The sequence below is a fragment of the Oncorhynchus kisutch genome, unplaced genomic scaffold (assembly GCF_002021735.2).
Source record: "Oncorhynchus kisutch isolate 150728-3 unplaced genomic scaffold, Okis_V2 Okis05a-Okis16b_hom, whole genome shotgun sequence".
NCBI lineage: Eukaryota > Metazoa > Chordata > Actinopteri > Salmoniformes > Salmonidae > Oncorhynchus > Oncorhynchus kisutch.
The window spans coordinates 4,388,840-4,410,704 of record NW_022261982.1 but is presented as its reverse complement, the minus strand read 5'-3'; the positions used below and the strand labels follow the sequence as shown (position 1 = coordinate 4,410,704).

General features: G+C 47.9%; 1 protein-coding gene across 3 annotated transcripts in view; it reads left to right on the top strand.

Moving 5' to 3' along the window:
• LOC109879946 (sperm-associated antigen 17) overlaps positions 1 to 21,865 on the top strand; it is a 40,776-nt gene that overhangs the window by 18,631 nt on the left and 280 nt on the right. For 2 of the 3 annotated variants that reach the window (XM_031813649.1, XM_031813647.1), the window contains exons 22-45: positions 52 to 239; positions 442 to 553; positions 1,076 to 1,242; positions 1,612 to 1,753; positions 3,176 to 3,393; positions 3,583 to 3,730; positions 7,204 to 7,358; positions 7,548 to 7,745; positions 8,373 to 8,524; positions 8,680 to 8,810; positions 9,419 to 9,552; positions 9,778 to 9,960; positions 12,854 to 12,967; positions 13,508 to 13,556; positions 13,685 to 13,769; positions 15,611 to 15,664; positions 16,339 to 16,441; positions 17,175 to 17,268; positions 17,391 to 17,483; positions 18,263 to 18,423; positions 20,586 to 20,767; positions 20,948 to 21,008; positions 21,160 to 21,307; positions 21,541 to 21,690. In XM_031813649.1, coding sequence (XP_031669509.1) covers positions 52 to 239; positions 442 to 553; positions 1,076 to 1,242; positions 1,612 to 1,753; positions 3,176 to 3,393; positions 3,583 to 3,730; positions 7,204 to 7,358; positions 7,548 to 7,745; positions 8,373 to 8,524; positions 8,680 to 8,810; positions 9,419 to 9,552; positions 9,778 to 9,960; positions 12,854 to 12,967; positions 13,508 to 13,556; positions 13,685 to 13,769; positions 15,611 to 15,664; positions 16,339 to 16,441; positions 17,175 to 17,268; positions 17,391 to 17,483; positions 18,263 to 18,423; positions 20,586 to 20,767; positions 20,948 to 21,008; positions 21,160 to 21,307; positions 21,541 to 21,690 — 3,222 coding nt within the window. The remainder of the gene's footprint in view (positions 1 to 51; positions 240 to 441; positions 554 to 1,075; positions 1,243 to 1,611; positions 1,754 to 3,175; positions 3,394 to 3,582; positions 3,731 to 7,203; positions 7,359 to 7,547; positions 7,746 to 8,372; positions 8,525 to 8,679; positions 8,811 to 9,418; positions 9,553 to 9,777; positions 9,961 to 12,853; positions 12,968 to 13,507; positions 13,557 to 13,684; positions 13,770 to 15,610; positions 15,665 to 16,338; positions 16,442 to 17,174; positions 17,269 to 17,390; positions 17,484 to 18,262; positions 18,424 to 20,585; positions 20,768 to 20,947; positions 21,009 to 21,159; positions 21,308 to 21,540; positions 21,691 to 21,865) is intronic. The other variant, XM_031813648.1, reaches the window with a different exon arrangement.

Here is a 21,865-nt window from a genome sequence, read left to right as displayed (position 1 = left end):
TCTAGCTTTAAGGTGGCTACGGTAACAGTCTGGTTGTTGACGTGTCTGTAGGTGAGATGGAGGCCGGTCAGGACTCTGATCTAGACATGCCCACAGACTCCAGTCTCTCCCCCGTCCCCTCGACCCTCCTCTCCTCCTCATTGTCCCGGGAGAAACTCAACTCCTCCCACAGCGCCAGGGGGGTGCAGCCGTCCAAAGAGACCAACAAGTCTTCAACACACAGAGAGGAAGAGGAGCAGGTGGATCCATACTATCGACCGTCACCAACAGAAACATTTAGTTTCCATAGCGTCTGTTCAGTTGTAGTGTTTTGTCATTGATAACGTTGTAATACTGATACCAATGATATAACATTATGCTCTCATCATCTATGTTCTTCCTGTTGACGTACCTGCTGTGTGTTATTCCCTTCATGTGTCTGGCTGTGTTGTCCCCTGCCAGACCAGACAGTGTGTGGGTCAGGCTGCGTTATCTGGCAGCGCTCCGTTCCAGAGACTAAACCTCTCCACCCCCAGTGGTCTGCTGCTGCAGTTCCTCAGGGAAGATACAGACGGTCAGTGTGTGTGTCCAGACAATGTATGTGTGTGTGTCCAGACAATGTATGTGTGTGTGTCCAGACAGTGTGTGTGTGTGTGTGTCCAGACAGTGTGTGTGTGTGTGTGTCCAGACAGTGTGTGTGTGTGTCCAGACAGTGTGTGTGTGTGTCCAGACAGTGTGTGTGTAACTGTAGTTTTGGTTACTGTAGGCAGTACTCCAGAGGGTCAGTGTGTGTGTGTGTAACTGTAGTTTTGGTTACTGTAGGCAGTACTCCAGAGGGTCAGTGTGTGTGTGTAACTGTAGTTTTGGTTACTGTAGGCAGTACTCCAGAGGGTCAGTGTGTGTGTGTAACTGTAGTTTTGGTTACTGTAGGCAGTACTCCAGAGGGTCAGTGTGTGTGTGTAACTGTAGTTTTGGTTACTGTAGGCAGTACTCCAGAGGGTCAGTGTGTGTGTGTGTGTAACTGTAGTTTTGGTTACTGTAGGCAGTACTCCAGAGGGTCAGTGTGTGTGTGTAACTGTAGTTTTGGTTACTGTAGGCAGTACTCCAGAGGGTCAGTGTGTGTTGGTGAGACAGACTTTCCCCCTACACTGCAGTGACAGTAGGGAGCCTCACCTCACAGACCCATCGTTACACAGTGAGTTGTCTAGGGTCATCACTGGTCAGGGCACCGTGGTCAAGTACATGAGAGACGGATCAACACAGGTACTGGCAAACACAATACACACACACACACACACACATTAAGCTCCTCCCTCCCCACTTTATATAATGTTTACATACCCTACATTACTCATGTCATATGTATATACTGTACTCTATACCATCTACTGCATCTTGCCTATGCCGTTCGGCCATCACTCATTCATATATTTACATATTCTTATTCATTCCTTTACACTTGTGTGTATAAGGTAGTTGTTGTGAAATTGTGTTGTGAAATTGTTAGGTTAGATTACTTGTTAGATATTACTGCATGGTCGGAACTAGAAGCACAAGCATGTCACTACACTCGCATTAACATCTGCTAACCGGGTGTATGTGACCAATAAGATTTGATTTGTCTCTGTGTAGGTGCTGTTTGCAGACGGTTCAGTCAGTAGCAGTACAGACTCAGGACCCATCGTCTCCTCTCCTCCTGAACCCCCTGCGAAGGAGGAAGAGGTAGTGAAGGAGACTCCGATACCAGAGAGAAAAGACAGCAAGGACAAGAAGGGTAATCACATCTCTAACAAATCATATGGACCTTGATTTAGATCCTTTTATACAGAACCAGTCAAAACCTTCCAAGGGTTTTTCTTTATTTGTACTTGTGTTCTACATTGTAGAATAATAGTGAAGACATCACAACTATGAAATAACACATATGGAATCATGTAGTAACCAACAAAGTGTTAAACAGATCAAAATATATGTTCTATTTAAGATTCTTCTAAGTAGCCACCCTTTGCCTTGATGACAGCTTTGCACACTCTTGGCATTCTCTCAACCAGCTTCATGAGGTAGTCACCTGCAATGCATTTCAATTGACAGGTGTGCATTGTTGAAAGTTCATTTGTGGAATTTCTTTCCTTAATGCATTTGAGCCAATCAGTTGTGCTGTGACAAGGTAGGGGTGGTATACAGAAGAGCCCTATTTGGTATAAGACCATGTCCATTTTATGGAAAGAACAGCTAAAATAAGCAAAGAGAAACGACAGTTCATCATTACTTTAAGACGTGGAGGTCAGTCAATACGGAACATTTCAAGAACTTTGAAAGTTTCTTCAAGTGCAGTCACAAAAACCATCAAGCGCTATGATGAAACTGTCTCTCATGAGGACCATCACAGGAAAGGAAGACCCAGAGTTACCTCTGCTGTAGGATAAGTTCATTAGAGTTACCAGCCACTACTAAAGGACACCAATAAGAAGAAGAGACTTGCTTGGGTCAAGAAACACGAGCAAGGGACATTCGACCGGTGGAAATCTGTCCTTTGGTCAGATGAGTCCAAATTTGAGATTTTTGGTTCCAACTGCTGTGTCTTTATGAGACGCAGAGTAGGTGAACGGATTATCTCAGCATGTGTGGTTCCCACCGTGAAGCATGGAGGAGGAGGTGTGATGGTGTGGGGATGCTTTGCTGGTGACACTGTCTGTGATTTATTTAGGATTCAAGGCACACTTAACCAGCATGGTCACCACAGCATTCTGCAGTGATATGCAATCCCATCTGGTTTGCGCTTAGTGGGACTATATTTTTCAACAGGACAATGACCCAAAACACACCTCCAGGCTGTGTAAGGTCTATTAGACCAAGGAGAGTGATGGAGTGCTGCATCAGATGACCTGGCCTCCACAATCACCTGACCTCAAACCATTTCAGGTGGTTTGGGATGAGTTGGACTGCAGAGTGATACTACATGTTATTTCATAGTTTTGATGTCTTCACTATTTTTCTACAATAGTAAAAAATAAACAAAACCCTGGGAAAAGTAGGTGTGTCCAAACTTTAGACTGGTACTGTCTATTTGATTTGTCTTCCTATTAGACTTTTACTGTGTCAGTCTGAAATCTATTGGCTTCACAACCTTTTGTGTTGTTGAGTATCGGTGCTTGAGAAAGACAAAGGGAAGATGAGGGGTTGTGTGTCTGGGCAGGTAAACTGGGTTCCAAGCAGAGCCTGGGGGCTGACCAGAGTCAGAGTGACCCAGAGCCCAGGGAGGAGCAGAGGTCGTCAGACAACACCCAGGGCAGACAGGGGGTCTGTTGGGTCACCACCAGCCCCTCCGGACACAGAGTAGCCACCATGGGGGACCAGACCACAGACCCTGGCCCGGTCCTGGCCTTCAGAGCCACAGACCCTGTCAGCCAAACTGTGAGTATACGAACCAGCAACATGGTTTGCTAACATCGTGGTTGATAATAACACATGTTAGTTTTCTCACGACCTTTTGCAAAAGTCCAAAATGGTGGGTTAGCTGATACTCTGAAGGTGTCAACATTTTGACTTCCTACACATGTGATATGTAAAAGTAGCTCTTCTGCCTTGTCTCTGTGTGAGCAGGTTGTTATCACCCGGGAGGACAAGGTGATGTCTGTGCTGGACAGAGACGGGACGGTGATCATCGACCATGCAGACGGAACCAGGATCACTACCCTGTACCAGGAGAGAGAGGCTCTCAGTGGGTGGTCCCAGGAACACATTAACACAGGTTAAAGGCTATCATACTAACTGCTAAATGGTCTGATACAGGTTAAAGGCTATACTACTGACTACTACCTGGTCTGATACAGGTTAAAGGCTATACTACTAACTACTACCTGGTCTGACACAGGTTAAAGGCTATACTACTAACTACTACCTGGTCTGATACAGGTTAAAGGCTATACTACTAACTACTACCTGGTCTGACACAGGTTAAAGGCTATACTACTAACTACTACCTGGTCTGATACAGGTTAAAGGCTATACTACTAACTACTACCTGGTCTGATACAGGTTAAAGGCTATACTACTAACTACTACCTGGTCTGACACAGGTTAAAGGCTATACTACTACCTGGTCTGATACAGGTTAAAGGCTATACTACTGACTACTACCTGGTCTGATACAGGTTAAAGGCTATACTACTAACTACTACCTGGTCTGACACAGGTTAAAGGCTATACTACTAACTACTACCTGGTCTGATACAGGTTAAAGGCTATACTACTAACTACTACCTGGTCTGACACAGGTTAAAGGCTATACTACTAACTACTACCTGGTCTGATACAGGTTAAAGGCTATACTACTAACTACTACCTGGTCTGATACAGGTTAAAGGCTATACTACTAACTACTACCTGGTCTGACACAGGTTAAAGGCTATACTACTACCTGGTCTGATACAGGTTAAAGGCTATACTACTAACTGCTACCTGGTCTGATACAGGTTAAAGGCTATACTACTACCTGGTCTGACACAGGTTAAAGGCTATACTACTAACTGCTACCTGGTCTGATACAGGTTAAAGGCTATACTACTAACTACTACCTGGTCTGACACAGGTTAAAGGCTATACTACTACCTGGTCTGATACAGGTTAAAGGCTATACTACTAACTGCTACCTGGTCTGATACAGGTTAAAGGCTATACTACTAACTACTACCTGGTCTGATACAGGTTAAAGGCTATACTACTAACTACTACCTGGTCTGACACAGGTTAAAGGCTATACTACTACCTGGTCTGATACAAGTTAAAGGCTATACTACTACCTGGTCTGATACAGGTTAAAGGCTATACTACTACCTGGTCTGATACAGGTTAAAGGCTATACTACTACCTGGTCTGATACAGGTTAAAGGCTATACTACTACCTGGTCTGATACAGGTTAAAGGCTATACTACTACCTGGTCTGATACAGGTTAAAGGCTATACTACTACCTGGTCTGATACAGGTTAAAGGCTATACTACTACCTGGTCTGATACAGGTTAAAGGCTATACTACTAACTACTACCTGGTCTGACACAGGTTAAAGGCTATACTACTACCTGGTCTGATACAAGTTAAAGGCTATACTACTACCTGGTCTGATACAGGTTAAAGGCTATACTACTACCTGGTCTGATACAGGTTAAAGGCTATACTACTAACTGCTATATGGTCTGATACAGGTTAAAGGCTATACTACTACCTGGTCTGATACAGGTTAAAAGCTATACTACTACCTGGTCTGATACAGGTTAAAGGCTATACTACTAACTACTACCTGGTCTGACACAGGTTAAAGGCTATACTACTACCTGGTCTGATACAGGTTAAAGGCTATACTACTAACTGCTACCTGGTCTGATACAGGTTAAAGGCTATACTACTAACTACTACCTGGTCTGATACAGGTTAAAGGCTATACTACTAACTACTACCTGGTCTGACACAGGTTAAAGGCTATACTACTACCTGGTCTGATACAAGTTAAAGGCTATACTACTACCTGGTCTGATACAGGTTAAAGGCTATACTACTACCTGGTCTGATACAGGTTAAAGGCTATACTACTACCTGGTCTGATACAGGTTAAAGGCTATACTACTACCTGGTCTGATACAGGTTAAAGGCTATACTACTACCTGGTCTGATACAGGTTAAAGGCTATACTACTACCTGGTCTGATACAGGTTAAAGGCTATACTACTACCTGGTCTGATACAGGTTAAAGGCTATACTACTAACTACTACCTGGTCTGACACAGGTTAAAGGCTATACTACTACCTGGTCTGATACAAGTTAAAGGCTATACTACTACCTGGTCTGATACAGGTTAAAGGCTATACTACTACCTGGTCTGATACAGGTTAAAGGCTATACTACTACCTGGTCTGACACAGGTTAAAGGCTATACTACTACCTGGTCTGATACAAGTTAAAAGCTATACTACTACCTGGTCTGATACAGGTTAAAGGCTATACTACTACCGGGTCTGATACAGGTTAAAGGCTATACTACTACCTGGTCTGATACAGGTTAAAGGCTATACTACTGACTACTACCTGGTCTGATACAGGTTAAAAGCTATACTACTACCTGGTCTGATACAGGTTAAAGGCTATACTACTGACTACTACCTGGTCTGATACAGGTTAAAGGCTATACTACTGACTATTACCTGGTCTGATACAGGTTAAAGGCTATACTACTGACTATTACCTGGTCTGATACAGGTTAAAGGCTATACTACTACCTGGTCTGATACAGGTTAAAGGCTATACTACTGACTACTACCTGGTCTGATACAGGTTAAAGGCTATACTACTGACTATTACCTGGTCTGATACAGGTTAAAGGCTATACTACTACCTGGTCTGATACAGGTTAAAGGCTATACTACTACCTGGTCTGATACAGGTTAAAGGCTATACTACTAACTGCTATATGGTCTGATACAGGTTAAAGGCTATACTACTACCTGGTCTGACACAGGTTAAAGGCTATACTACTACCTGGTCTGATACAGGTTAAAAGCTATACTACTAACTACTACCTGGTCTGATATAGGTTAAAGGCTATACTACTACCTGGTCTGATACAGGTTAAAAGCTATACTACTAACTTCTAAATGGTCTGATACAGGTTAAAGGCTATACTACTAACTACTACCTGGTCTGATACAGGTTAAAGGCTATACTACTAACTACTATCTGGTCTGACACAGGTTAAAGGCTATACTACTACCTGGTCTGATACAGGTTAAAGGCTATACTACTACCTGGTCTGATACAGGTTAAAGGCTATACTACTACCTGGTCTGATACAGGTTAAAGGCTATACTACTACCTGGTCTGATACAGGTTAAAGGCTATACTACTACCTGGTCTGATATAGGTTAAAGGCTATACTACTACCTGGTCTGATACAGGTTAAAAGCTATACTACTAACTTCTAAATGGTCTGATACAGGTTAAAGGCTATACTACTAACTACTACCTGGTTTGATACAGGTTAAAGGCTATACTACTAACTTGTCTAATACATTAGTAGTGTATATTATGTGTTACCAGGACAGAGACAACAGTGTGTGTAGGAAGGATAGTTCCTGGTGTGATAATGTCTACGTTGTGTTACCAGGACAGAGACAACAGTGTGTGTAGGAAGGATAGTTCCTGGTGTGATAATGTCTACGTTGTGTTACCAGGGGAGAGGTCCAGCAGTGTGTGTAGGAAGGAGAAGGTGGTGATGGTGGAGCGCCTGGGGTTTGCCACGGTAACCATGTTCGGCGAGGGCAGGTCCTGCAACGTGGTCTTTGGAGACGGGAGCGTCGTCACCGCCACCTGCGACGGAGCGTACCAAGTAAGAGAAACCGGGGGTGACTGTTACTAGTCCTTCCTCCATTCCTCCCGTTGTCTTCCCACCTCCTCATAACGTGGAGAGCATCGGACGAGAAGATCCACGCTTCCTTTCATGAGTCTAGCAAATGACTGTGTTCTGAGGTTCTATATTCATTCTGGGTGACTCTCCGTGTCCCCGTGTGCCCTCTAGGTGTACCCGTCCAGTGTAGGTCTGCTGTTCATCAACCAGGACGGTAGTTGTGTGTACACGTCAGACCCTGAACACAGCCCAACCCTGAGTCTGGCCAGCTGGAGTCCCAGAGAGCAGCCAGGCAGCTACAGGATGAACCACACCTCCACTTCAGACACACTGTGTGAGGTCACAGACCACCACGGGAACCTCTTCCAGGTGGGTCGGCTCTGTATGACACCCCTGTTCCCTTCTTATAGTCTGGTCCCAGATCTGTTTGTGTTGTCTTGCCATTTGGCTTGACGATGACCATAGGAGTTAGCAAGACAGCACAATCAGATCTGGGACCAGGGCATAAGGCGCTGACCATAACTTGAGCACTATATAAGGATTAGGGTGAGATTCCAGACAGTTTGTTTTCCCATCAGGCCTAGTGTTCAGAGGATTATCGTATGATACACTGACCTCTGCAAGCCCCTGGGAATTTTCCTTTTGGAAACTTGTTTGACAAAGTGAATTAGAAAAGATCACTGTAGGCTTCCTAGGGCATGTGTAGGGCATGTGTAGGGCATGTGTAGGGCATGTGTAGGGCATGTGTAGGGCATGTGTAGAGCATGTGTAGGGCATGTGTAGGGCATGTGCAGGGCATGTGCAGGGCATGTGTAGGGCATGTGCAGGGCATGTGCAGGGCATGTGTAGGGCATGTGTAGGGCATATGTAGGGCATGTGTAGGGCATGTGTAGTGCATGTGTAGTGCATGTGTAGGGCATGTGTAGTGCATGTGTAGGGCATGTGTAGTGCATGGTGGAGTTATAGTGACAGTGTATCAAATGGTGCTGTGTGGAGGTGATGAAGGATGGCCAGGCATCAGTGGAGATCTCTAGCCCTCTGGACAGCAGAGTGGAGGAGGAGGAGGAGGAGGAGGAAGAGGAGGGAGGGCTGCCAGAAGAGAGAGAGCTGTCCAAGCATCCTATTGGACGTAAAGTCCACATTCCCAGGTAGGCTTCAGTAACTCTGCTCCTCATCTGTACAGTTGGACTCCTTTTTCATTCCAATGTCCCCCAGTTAGGCACCTTTTAACCCTTGTAGTGTTCAATCTGGGCTGAAGCATGATGGGTAGTCTCTCATTCTCTATACCATAATAAACACCCAGGTTGTTCATGGCCCATGAGGACGGTTCAGGCACAGAGCTGCTGTACTCTCAGACAGTAGAGGAACGTTTGTATGAGGACTACTCTGACCCTGCTGTCGCCCTGCTTAAAGAACCCCTCCCAGACCTACAGGGTAGGATTCTGTTCATTACTCTACCTCCATTGTTTCCTCCTGGTCCACCCATAGACACGTCTGTGGTCTCCTCCCAGACCTACAGGGTAGGATTCTGTTCATTACTCTACCTCCATTGTTTCCTCCTGGTCTACCCATAGACACGTCTGTGGTCTCCTCCCTGACCTACAGGGTAGGATTCTGTTCATTACTCTACCTCCATTGTTTCCTCCTGGTCTACCCATAGACACGTCTGTGGTCTCCTCCCTGACCTACAGGGTAGGATTCTGTTCATTACTCTACCTCCATTGTTTCCTCCTGGTCTACCCATAGACACGTCTGTGGTCTCCTCCCTGACCTACAGGGTAGGATTCTGTTCATTACTCTACCTCCATAGACCTGTGTTTCCTCCTGGTCTACCCATAGACACGTCTGTGGTCTCCTCCCAGACCTACAGGGTAGGATTCTGTTCATTACTCTACCTCCATTGTTTCCTCCCGGTCTACCCATAGACACGTCTGTGGTCTCCTCCCAGACCTACAGGGTAGGATTCTGTTCATTACTCTACCTCCATTGTTTCCTCCTGGTCTACCCATAGACACGTCTGTGGTCTCCTCCCTGTCCTGCAGGTGTCCTGGGTATAGCGGTGCTGAGACCCTCTCGTCAGGACGTGTGGTCCAGATGGGTCATGCAGAAACAAAACAAGGACATCATCCCCACCAACCTCAAGTCCCGACGCTGGGACAGCTTCCCCTCAGTAGAGGTAGACCGAGACAATCAAAGAGAAAATGCAGTTGAAATAGACGCATAATGTATTAGCAAATCATGCTAGTTTTCACGTGTACTTGAATTTAAGGTAATTTTATACATGGTCAAAACACACTTTAGTCATAGGGTTTGATGATACCTTAAAATTTAAATAAATAAATAAATCTACTTTATCCCCTAAAAACATATTCTTTAAACATCTACTGTAACCCCCCCCCAGAGGAAGAAGCCAGGTCCTCTGTTCGGGACCACCCTGGGCCGGGGTCTGACCCTGAGAGAGAAGCCTGTTTCTGAGGCCTGCAGGCCCGTGCTGAGCTGTCCTGATACCCTGGAGGTCCGACAGCTGCTCCAGTACCAGCCAGTCAGCAGACAGCTCCGCAGGACTCTGGAGACTCGCCTCAAGGTACAGCTCTGCAGCTCATCTCACTGTCCTGTGTGGATTCTATAAGGCAGTCTCCATTACAGCAGCCTTAACCCAGTGTACAAGCAGTGCCTTACTCAAGAGCACATCGGCAGTTTTTTGTCACCTTGTCAGCTCAGGGATTCGAACCAGAGACGTTTCAGTAACTGACCCAATGCACTAACTGCTAGGCTACCTTAATATAGATGTTCCATCATAACATGCATGTGTTTGGTATGCAGTGTACTCTGTATGTCAACATGTGTTTGGTATGCGGTGTACTCTGTATGTCAACATGTGTTTGGTATGCGGTGTACTCTGTATGTCAACATGTGTTTGGTATGCGGTGTAATCTGTGTCTCAACATGTGGTCCTCCTCCTGTACCTGGTCCTCCTCCTCTACCTGGTCCTCCTCCTCTACCTGGTCCTCCTCCTCTACCTGGTCCTCCTCCTCTACCTGGTCCTGTCTCAACATGTGGTCCTCCTCCTGTACCTGGTCCTCCTCCTCTACCTGGTCCTCCTCCTGTACCTGGTCGTCCTCCTCCTGTACCTGGTCCTCCTCCTGTACCTGGTCCTCCTCCTCCTGTACCTGGTCCTCCTCCTCTACCTGGTCCTCCTCCTGTACCTGGTCGTCCTCCTCCTGTACCTGGTCCTCCTCCTGTACCTGGTCCTCCTCCTCTACCTGGTCCACCTCCTCTACCTGGTCCTCCTCCTGTACCTGGTCCTCCTCCTCCTGTACCTGGTCCTCCTCCTCCTGTACCTGGTCCTCCTCCTGTACCTGGTCGTCCTCCTCCTGTACCTGGTCCTCCTCCTGTACCTGGTCCTCCTCCTCTACCTGGTCCTCCTCCTGTACCTGGTCATCCTCCTCCTGTACCTGGTCCTCCTCCTGTACCTGGTCCTCCTCCTGTACCTGGTCCTCCTCCTGTACCTGGTCCTCCTCCTGTACCTGGTCCTCCTCCTCCTGTACCTGGTCCTCCTCCTCTACCTGGTCCTCCTCCTGTACCTGGTCGTCCTCCTCCTGTACCTGGTCCTCCTCCTGTACCTGGTCCTCCTCCTCTACCTGGTCCTCCTCCTGTACCTGGTCCTCCTCCTGTACCTGGTCGTCCTCCTCCTGTACCTGGTCCTCCTCCTCCTGTACCTGGTCGTCCTCCTCCTGTACCTGGTCCTCCTCCTCCTGTACCTGGTCCTTCTCCTGTACCTGGTCCTCCTCGTCTACCTGGTCCTGTCTCAACATGTGGTCCTCCTCCTGTACCTGGTCCTCCTCCTGTACCTGGTCCTCCTCCTGTACCTGGTCCTCCTCCTCCTGTACCTGGTCCTCCTCCTGTACCTGGTCCTCCTCCTGTACCTGGTCGTCCTCCTCCTGTACCTGGTCCTCCTCCTGTACCTGGTCCTCCTCCTCCTGTACCTGGTCCTCCTCCTCTACCTGGTCCTCCTCCTCTACCTGGTCCTGTCTCAACATGTGGTCCTCCTCCTGTACCTGGTCCTCCTCCTGTACCTGGTCCTCCTCCTGTACCTGGTCCTCCTCCTGTACCTGGTCCTCCTCCTGTACCTGGTCCTCCTCCTCTACCTGGTCCTGTCTCAACATGTGGTCCTCCTCCTGTACCTGGTCCTTCTCCTGTACCTGGTCATCCTCCTCCTGTACCTGGTCCTCCTCTTGTACCTGGTCCTCCTCCTCTACCTGGTCCTCCTCCTGTACCTGGTCCTCCTCCTCCTGTACCTGGTCCTCCTCCTCTACCTGGTCCTCCTCCTGTACCTGGTCGTCCTCCTCCTGTACCTGGTCCTCCTCCTGTACCTGGTCCTCCTCCTCTACCTGGTCCTCCTCCTGTACCTGGTCGTCCTCCTCCTGTACCTGGTCCTCCTCCTGTACCTGGTCCTCCTCCTGTACCTGGTCCTCCTCCTCCTGTACCTGGTCCTCCTCCTCTACCTGGTCCTCCTCCTGTACCTGGTCGTCCTCCTCCTGTACCTGGTCCTCCTCCTGTACCTGGTCCTCCTCCTCTACCTGGTCCTCCTCCTGTACCTGGTCGTCCTCCTCCTGTACCTGGTCCTCCTCCTCCTGTACCTGGTCGTCCTCCTCCTGTACCTGGTCGTCCTCCTCCTGTACCTGGTCGTCCTCCTCCTGTACCTGGTCCTTCTCCTGTACCTGGTCCTCCTCCTCTACCTGGTCCTGTCTCAACATGTGGTCCTCCTCCTGTACCTGGTCCTCCTCCTGTACCTGGTCCTCCTCCTGTACCTGGTCCTCCTCCTGTACCTGGTCCTCCTCCTCCTGTACCTGGTCCTCCTCCTGTACCTGGTCCTCCTCCTGTACCTGGTCCTCCTCCTCCTGTACCTGGTCCTCCTCCTGTACCTGGTCCTCCTCCTCCTGTACCTGGTCCTCCTCCTCTACCTGGTCCTCCTCCTCTACCTGGTCCTGTCTCAACATGTGGTCCTCCTCCTGTACCTGGTCCTCCTCCTGTACCTGGTCCTCCTCCTGTACCTGGTCCTCCTCTTGTACCTGGTCCTCCTCCTGTACCTGGTCCTCCTCCTCTACCTGGTCCTGTCTCAACATGTGGTCCTCCTCCTGTACCTGGTCCTTCTCCTGTACCTGGTCCTCCTCCTCTACCTGGTCCTGTCTCAACATGTGGTCCTCCTCCTGTACCTGGTCCTTCTCCTCTACCTGGTCCTCCTCCTCTACCTGGTCCTGTCTCAACATGTGGTCCTCCTCCTGTACCTGGTCCTTCTCCTGTACCTGGTCGTCCTTCTCCTGTACCTGGTCCTCCTCCTCCTGTACCTGGTCCTTCTCCTCCTGTACCTGGTCGTCCTTCTCCTATACCTGGTCCTCCTCCTCTACCTGGTCCTCCTCCTGTACCTGGTCCTGTCTCAACATGTGGTGCTCCTCTTCCTGTACCTGGTATTGTAGGAGTACATGGAGCAGGTTATCCAGAGAGAGAACCTGACAGAGAAGATGCAGCTGAATGACCCTCGTACTGAGGAGGAGAAGATCCACGCTGCTGACCTGCTCAAACTGGTCCTGGTCAGTCAGTACACACACACACACACACATACACACACACACACACACACGTACTGAGGAGGAGAAGATCCACGCTGCTGACCTGCTCAAACTGGTCCTGGTCAGTCAGTACACACACACACACACACACATACACACACACACACACGTACTGAGGAGGAGAAGGTCCACACTACTGACCTGATCAAATATGTCCAAATTACTCCGGTGCTGTAGTATTCTGTTACTCAGGTGCTGTAGTATTCTGTTACTCGAGTGCTGTAGTGTTCTGTTACTCGGGTGCTGTAGTATTCTGTTACTCAGGTGCTGTAGTATTCTGTTACTCGGGTGCTGTAGTATTCTGTTACTCAGGTGCTGTAGTATTCTGTTACTCGGGTGCTGTAGTATTCTGTTACTCAGGTGCTGTAGTATTCTGTTACTCGGGTGCTGTAGTGTTCTGTTACTCGAGTGCTGTAGTGTTCTGTTACTCGGGTGCTGTAGTGTTCTGTTACTCAGGTGCTGTAGTATTGTGTGACACCATGTGCATTTTTTCCTCCTCAGTCACTTCCAGAGTCAGAGCACCCCACTATAGAGAACAGAATCTGCCCCGGTGAGTCTTTCATTTTGGCTTGGCACTTTTATGGTGCTTGGAGATTATTTCCTAGCTGTAGCAATGAATTGGATAAGGGAAAGGAATGGTGAGTTGAATAGGGAGTGTTTGTGTTTGTTCCACCTCAGTGGATGCAGCCACCCTGTACATCCAGGCAGTGAAGACTCCAGCCCTGCAGACTGAGGCCTCGCTCTCAGAGAAACACACAGACAGGTGGGTCAGAACTAGCCTGGTCCTAGATCAGTATCATAACTAGCCTGGTCCTAGATCAGTATCATAACTAGCCTGGTCCTAGATCAGTATCATAACTAGCCTGGTCCTAGATCAGTATCATAACTAGCCTGGTCCTAGATCAGTACCATAACTAGCCTGGTCCTAGATCAGTATCATAACTAGCCTGGTCCTAGATCAGTACCATAACTAGCCTGGTCCTAGATCAGTATCAGAACTAGCCTGGTCCTAGATCAGTATCAGAACTAGCCTGGTCCTAGATCAGTATCATAACTAGCCTGGTGCTAGATCAGTATCATAACTAGCCTGGTCCTAGATCAGTATCATAACTAGCCTGGTCCTAGATCAGTATCATGACTAGCCTGGTCCTAGATCAGTATCATAACTAGCCTGGTCCTAGATCAGTATCATGACTAGCCTGGTCCTAGATCAGTATCATGACTAGTCTGGTCCTAGATCAGTTCATAACTAGCCTGGTCCTAGATCAGTATCATAACTAGCCTGGTCCTAGATCAGTATCAGAACTAGCCTGGTCCTAGATCAGTATCATAACTAGCCTGGTCCTAGATCAGTATCATAACTAGCCTGGTCCTAGATCAGTATCATAACTAGCCTCGTCCTAGATCAGTATCATAACTAGCCTGGTCCTAGATCAGTATCATAACTAGCCTGGTCCTAGATCAGTATCATAACTAGCCTGGTCCTAGATCAGTATCATAACTAGCCTGGTCCTAGATCAGTATCATAACTAGCCTGGTCCTAGATCAGTATCATAACTAGCCTGGTCCTAGATCAGTATCATAACTAGCCTGGTCCTAGATCAGTATCATAACTAGCCTGGTCTTAGATCAGTATCATAATTAGCCTGGTCCTAGATCAGTATAATAACTAGCCTGGTCCTAGATCAGTATCATAACTAGCCTGGTCCTAGATCAGTATCATAACTAGCCTGGTCCTAGATCAGTATCATAACTAGATCAGTATCATAACTAGCCTGGTCCTAGATCAGTATCATAACTAGCCTGGTCCTAGATCAGTATCATAACTAGCCTGGTCCTAGATCAGTATCATAACTAGCCTGGTCTTAGATCAGTATCAGAACTAGCCTGGTCCTAGATCAGTATAATAACTAGCCTGGTCCTAGATCAGTATCATAACTAGCCTGGTCCTAGATCAGTATCATAACTAGCCTGGTCTTAGATCAGTATCATAACTAGCCTGGTCCTAGATCAGTATCATAACTAGCCTGGTCCTAGATCAGTATCATAACTAGCCTGGTCCTAGATCAGTATCATAACTAGCCTGGTCCTAGATCAGTATCATAACTAGCCTGGTCTTAGATCAGTATCATAACTAGCCTGGTCCTAGATCAGTATCATAACTAGCCTGGTCCTAGATCAGTATCATAACTAGCCTGGTCCTAGATCAGTATCATAACTAGCCTGGTCCTAGATCAGTATCATAACTAGCCTGGTCCTAGATCAGTATCATAACTAGCCTGGTCTTAGATCAGTATCATAATTGGCCTGGTCCTAGATCAGTATCATAACTAGCCTGGTCTTAGATCAGTATCATAACTAGCCTGGTCCTAGATCAGTATCATAACTAGCCTGGTCCTAGATCAGTATAACTAACCTGGTCCTAGATCAGTATCATAACTAACCAGACCTTAGATCTGTAGGACATCTTTCTCATGAGTCTCTGATTAGTAGCTTATTATTTTCCCTGTACTAATGGGTTTAGTTAAACTATGAACATAAATATCTACAGCTTTGAACCTTTTCCATTATCTTCTCATCATATTACAATCTCCTGTTTTACAGCTTCAGCAAAGAGGCACAGGATATTATGTGGAAGAGCAGGATAGAGCAACACAGGTAACTATGTGGAAGACCAGGATAGAGCAACACAGGTAACTATGTGGAAGAGCAGGATAGAGCAACACAGGTAACTATGTGGAAGAGCAGGATAGAGCAACACAGGTAACTATGTGGAAGACCAGGATAGAGCAACACAGGTAACTATGTGGAAGAGCAGGATAGAGCAACACAGGTAACTATGTGGAAGACCAGGATAGAGCAACACAGGTAACTATGTGGAAGAGCAGGATAGAGCAACACAGGTAACTATGTGGAAGAGCAGGATAGAGCAACACAGGTAACTATGTGGAAGACCAGGATAGAGCAACACAGGTAACTATGTGGAAGACCAGGATAGAGCGACACAGGTAACTATGTGGAAGACCAGGATAGAGCAACACAGGTAACTATGTGGAAGACCAGGATAGAGCAACACAGGTAACTATGTGGAAGACCAGGATAGAGCAACACAGGTAACTATGTGGAAGACCAGGATAGAGCAACACAGGTAACTATGTGGAAGAGCAGGATAGAGCAACACAGGTAACTATGTGGAAGACCAGGATAGAGCAACACAGGTAACTAACTAACTGCTCTCTATTATAGAGTTGACATAGTGGACATTAACATCTTTTCCCAGGAATATTTAAGCTTTTAATGAATGTTTTAATGAATGTTGCTGTACTGTTCAGACAGGAGCTGGACCAGGAGAAGATTTACAGAGAGGCTCTAAGGAACAGAATCATTCCTCCTTATTTCCACTCAGAGAAAGGAGCAGGTTTTGAGTACTCGGAGGTGACAGCTTTCTCATTAATGGATTGTAATTCAGCACAGCTACGTAATGCCTGTTAACAGTTCCATTAGATTCATTAATACACGTCCATTGTCCCACAGCCCAGCCAGTCAATTTATAAACTTCATCTCAACTGGAAAAAAGCATCTAGACAATATTTCCCAATGCTACTAGCCTAGTGTTTGGTTTGGTACAGAGGTGGTTAATATAAGACAATATTTCCCAATGCTACTAGCCTAGTGTTTGGTTTGGTACAGAGGTGGTTAATATAAGACAATATTTCCCAATGCTACTAGCCTAGCGTTTGGTTTGGTACAGAGGTGGTTAATATAAGACAATATTTCCCAATGCTACTAGCCTAGCGTTTGGTTTGGTACAGAGGTGGTTAATATAAGACAATATTTCCCAATGCTACTAGCCTAGTGTTTGGTTTGGTACAGAGGTGGTTAATATAAGACAATATTTCCCAATGCTACTAGCCTAGCGTTTGGTTTGGTACAGAGGTGGTTAATATAAGACAATATTTCCCAATGCTACTAGCCTAGTGTTTGTTTTGGTACAGAGGTGGTTAATATAAGACAATATTTCCCAATGCTACTAGCCTAGCGTTTGGTTTGGTACAGAGGTTAATATTAGCTTCACTGTGTGCCTCTCCAACCTGTGCAACATATTGCAGATTGTATTCAGCTCATCTACTGTACGAATATAAAACAACTATCTGGGTTTTCCCGTCAGGTCCCTGATATGAGATCTCTGTCTCAGGACCTTCCTCCATTCCCCAACACTCCCAACTCCCAGAACTACCTCAGAGATGCCCCTCAGGAGACAGGTTAAAGCTAGGCTACATTTAGAACAATACTAATGATATATTGATGATACAGTATTGTGTTATTTTATCCTTCATTAAGAAAGTGACCCTGTTTTGCATTGTTCTTGTGTGTGTTCTTGAAGCAGCCCAGCGACCTTTGAACCCCACACCCTCTCACGCAGCAGGAAGTGATGCGCTGCCTAGGAGACCCACCAACCCCACCCCTCAAACTGCAGGTCTGCTCAGTACACGACTTAGACTTGGGTTAGTGTTAGGGTAAGAGTGGCGACAGCTGGTCTTACTGGGGTTCGAGTCATAACGAAAAAGACATTACAGACAAATTACTTTACAATTTACATCAATTTAAAAACCTTAATGTGTGTGTGTGTGTGTGTGTGTGTGTGTGTGTGTCTATCAGTTACACATACATGTCAGTACATAAACACAACAAGTATGTATGTACTGCGGCGTTGTGCTGTGAGGTAATTGCTTTATTCGTTGTTCTGGATCTGTGGACTTTGAAAAGACCCCTGGTGGCATGTCTGGTAGGCAGGGTCCGCACAAGGTGCTTGAATTTGTTCTGGATCTGTGGACTTTGAAAAGACCCCTGGTGGCATGTCTGGTAGGCAGGGTCCGCACAAGGTGCTTGAATTTGTTCTGGATCTGTGGACTTTGAAAAGACCCCTGGTGGCATGTCTGGTAGGCAGGGTCCGCACAAGGTGCTTGAATGTGGCACTCTGAAATTCAAGTACTGGAATACCTTGAAAATCAGACATTTACTGAAGTTGGTAGTTGAAAAGTTGTCCCACCTAGCCATCATAAGATGAATGCACTAACTGTAAGTGACTCTGGAGAAGAGCGTCTGCTGAATGACTAACCGACAAAGAGAATTCTATTTGGTCAAACACCATTTTCCCAACAGTTTGCAGACACCTACTGTATATAAATCAGTCATCATGGTCTTGTATCTGTTACTGTGTTACTGATATCTAGATCTGTGTGTGTTCTCCTGTAGGGGACAGCTCTCATGGTGTCTCTACAGTGAAGCAGCAGCATGGTGGTGGGATTGGGCCTGGCAGTACCCAGGTGGACGTGGCAGGGAACCCACGCAGACACAGAGTCAAGCTGCCAGCCTCCATCCTCAGCTCCAAACCCTTCAGCGTGCCCAACCAGCAGGTAACACACACACACACTGTGACGTACATACACACACACACACACACACACACTGTGACGTACATACACACACACACACACACACACACACACACACACACACACACACTGTGACGTACATACATATACATATACACACACACACACTGTGACGTACATACACACACACACACACGCACACGGGTGCACACACTAGTGTTCCTCACCCACCCAGTGAGAGGTGCATATGTCGATTGAGGAAATGTTTGTGACTGTAGGTGTGAATGTTGTGAATTGGTGGGAGTGTGGGCTGGGGGACATGTGGGGAGTGTGTGACTGTAGGTGTGAATGTTGTGAATTGGTGGGAGTGTGGGCTGGGGGACATGTGGGGAGTGTGTGACTGTAGGTGTGAATGTTGTGAGTGTGGGCTGGGGGACATATGGGGAGTGTGTGACTGGGGGACATATGGGGAGTGTGTGACTGGGGGACATATGGGGAGTGTGTGACTGGGGGACATATGGGGAGTGTGTGACTGGGGAGTGTGTGACTGGGGGACATATGGGGAGTGTGTGACTGGGGGACATATGGGGAGTGTGTGACTGGGGGACATATGGGGAGTGTGTGACTGGGGGACATATGGGGAGTGTGTGACTGGGGGACATATGGGGAGTGTGTGACTGGGGAGTGTGTGACTGGGGGACATATGGGGAGTGTGTGACTGGGGGACATGTGGGGAGTGTGTGACTGGGGGACATATGGGGAGTGTGTGACTGGGGGACATATGGGGAGTGTGTGACTGGTGGACATATGGGGAGTGTGTGACTGGGGGACATATGGGGAGTGTGTGACTGGGGGACATATGGGGAGTGTGTGACTGGGGGACATGTGGGGAGTGTGTGACTGGGGGACATATGGGGAGTGTGTGACTGGGGGACATGTGGGGAGTGTGTGACTGGGGGACATGTGGGGAGTGTGTGACTGGGGGACATGTGGGGAGTGTGTGACTGGGGGACATGTGGGGAGTGTGTGACTGGGGACATGTGGGGAGTGTGTGACTGGGGGACATGTGGGGAGTGTGTGACTGGGGGACATGTGGGGAGTGTGTGACTGGGGGACATGTGGGGAGTGTGTGACTGGGGGACATGTGGGGAGTGTGTGACTGGGGGACATGTGGGGAGTGTGTGACTGGGGGACATGTGGGGAGTGTGTGACTGGGGGACATGTGGGGAGTGTGTGACTGGGGGACATGTGGTTAGTGTGTGACTGGGGGACATGTGGGGAGTGTGTGACTGGGGGACATGTGGGGAGTGTGTGACTGGGGGACATGTGGGGAGTGTGTGACTGGGGGACATGTGGGGAGTGTGTGACTGGGGGACATATGGGGAGTGTGTGACTGGGGGACATGTGGGGAGTGTGTGACTGGGGGACATGTGGGGAGTGTGTGACTGGGGGACATGTGGGGAGTGTGTGACTGGGGGACATGTGGGGAGTGTGTGACTGGGGGACATGTGGGGAGTGTGTGACTGGGGGACATGTGGGGAGTGTGTGACTGGGGGACATGTGGGGAGTGTGTGACTGGGGGACATGTGGGGAGTGTGTGACTGGGGGACATATGGGGAGTGTGTGACTGGGGGACATATGGGGAGTGTGTGACTGGGGGACATGTGGGGAGTGTGTGACTGGGGGACATGTGGGGAGTGTGTGACTGGGGGACATGTGGGGAGTGTGTGACTGGGGGACATGTGGGGAGTGTGTGACTGGGGGACATGTGGGGAGTGTGTGACTGGGGGACATGTGGGGAGTGTGTGACTGGGGGACATGTGGGGAGTATGTGACTGGGGGACATGTGGGGAGTGTGTGACTGGGGGACATTCACGGGAAACATATGTCGCCTCAATCGGAAATGACCTTTCAGATTTCAGTGGCGCTATAACGTGGATCTTTCACGATATGGATTTAATGTAGCCCCGGGTCATCTAGACGCCACAAGACGGTGTTATCCTGTTGAGCTAAAGCCTAGGCTGTAGCCCAGGGAGCTAACACGAGTCTTCTGGTCCAAGGTGACTACACTGAACCACGTCAGTTAACACTAATGTATCTGTCCTGCCAGTTCAATAAGTCGTAGCTTACTGAGCTAGAGCCCAGGCATTACCAAGGGGACCTAACGCGAGTCTGGCTCTCAGTTCCTGTGTGTAGAGGAGCCGGTGAGGAGGAAGGTGAAGACTGTGTCTGTGACGGGGGGGCAGCAGCTCGCCCCACGGGGGTTTGAGCTCCTCCCAGCAGAGGTCCAGTTTGGGACCCTAAAGGAGGGCTGCAGCTACAGCGTCCCCGTGCTCATGAAGAACGTGGGCTTCCACACCTGCAGGTCAGACCAGACACATAGATATACATCCATGAACAATTAGTATGGCTGTTTGTGGACATGTCTGTCACAGATGGTGGTGCAGTGAAAATGACAAGGTTTAAGGTCTTGGTCGTCAGGGTGTGTTCTCGTCTGTCTATGTTCTGGTAAGTTCAACAACTGTTCTGTGTTGTTGTACTTTAGATTCAGTGTGAAACAGCCGTCCCCTGGTACTGGAATCAGAGTCATCTACACCCCTGGACCTGTGAGTTCTACTGAGCAGAGTGATAGTTACTGTAGTCAGCTTGATTCAATTACACAAACTGAACATTTCCCATTGTTTTCTTTGAGGATGTTTTGGATTCATACATCTCACTTCCTGATATGACTAAATTGACCCCTGACCTTTGTTGCAGGTGGCTGCTGGGATGAAGACTGAGCTTCAGGTGGAGCTGCATGCCATGACTATAGGTCTGGAGGAGTCTGCAGAGGGAGAGGTCTACATCTCACACCACATCCACATCAAGACTGAGACTGAGATCTTCTACCTGCCCGTCTTAGCTAATATCCTTCTCAAATGGCTTTTAGTCACACTTTATTTGGATAGTCCCCTACGGATAACAATATTTACTATAGAGTTGGTCGCCTCAGTGATGTTTTCATTGTGCAGGTATGGTTATAGAATAGCTCACGTAAGGACATGATTGTTTTTTACAGAGTTAATGGCGAAGGTCAAAGTTTCTCTCAGTGAAAGCAGCGATGGTCTCTGTTGTCCCCTCCTTAACGAGTGGTCTCACCCATCCTCCCCGAGCGTCTGTATGACACCAGGACCAAGGATCATACCAACGGGCTCCAGACAGGGGTACCCAAGGTCCGCCTCATCTCCTCCACCCCCTCAGTCAGACGTGGAGTGGTCCTCCCTCTCAGATCTCTTCTCTCCACCACCGGTTAGTGATTTACAGTATCTGAACACTGGAACTAATCACTCTCTAGAATGCCCTTCAAGCCAATCAGAAACGAGTATTCAACAATGCCATGGTATCAGAACATGAAGTAATGTCTAACGGATGCTAAGAGTTTTACATTCACTCCCCACTGAAACGTGATCTTTTCGTTCCCACT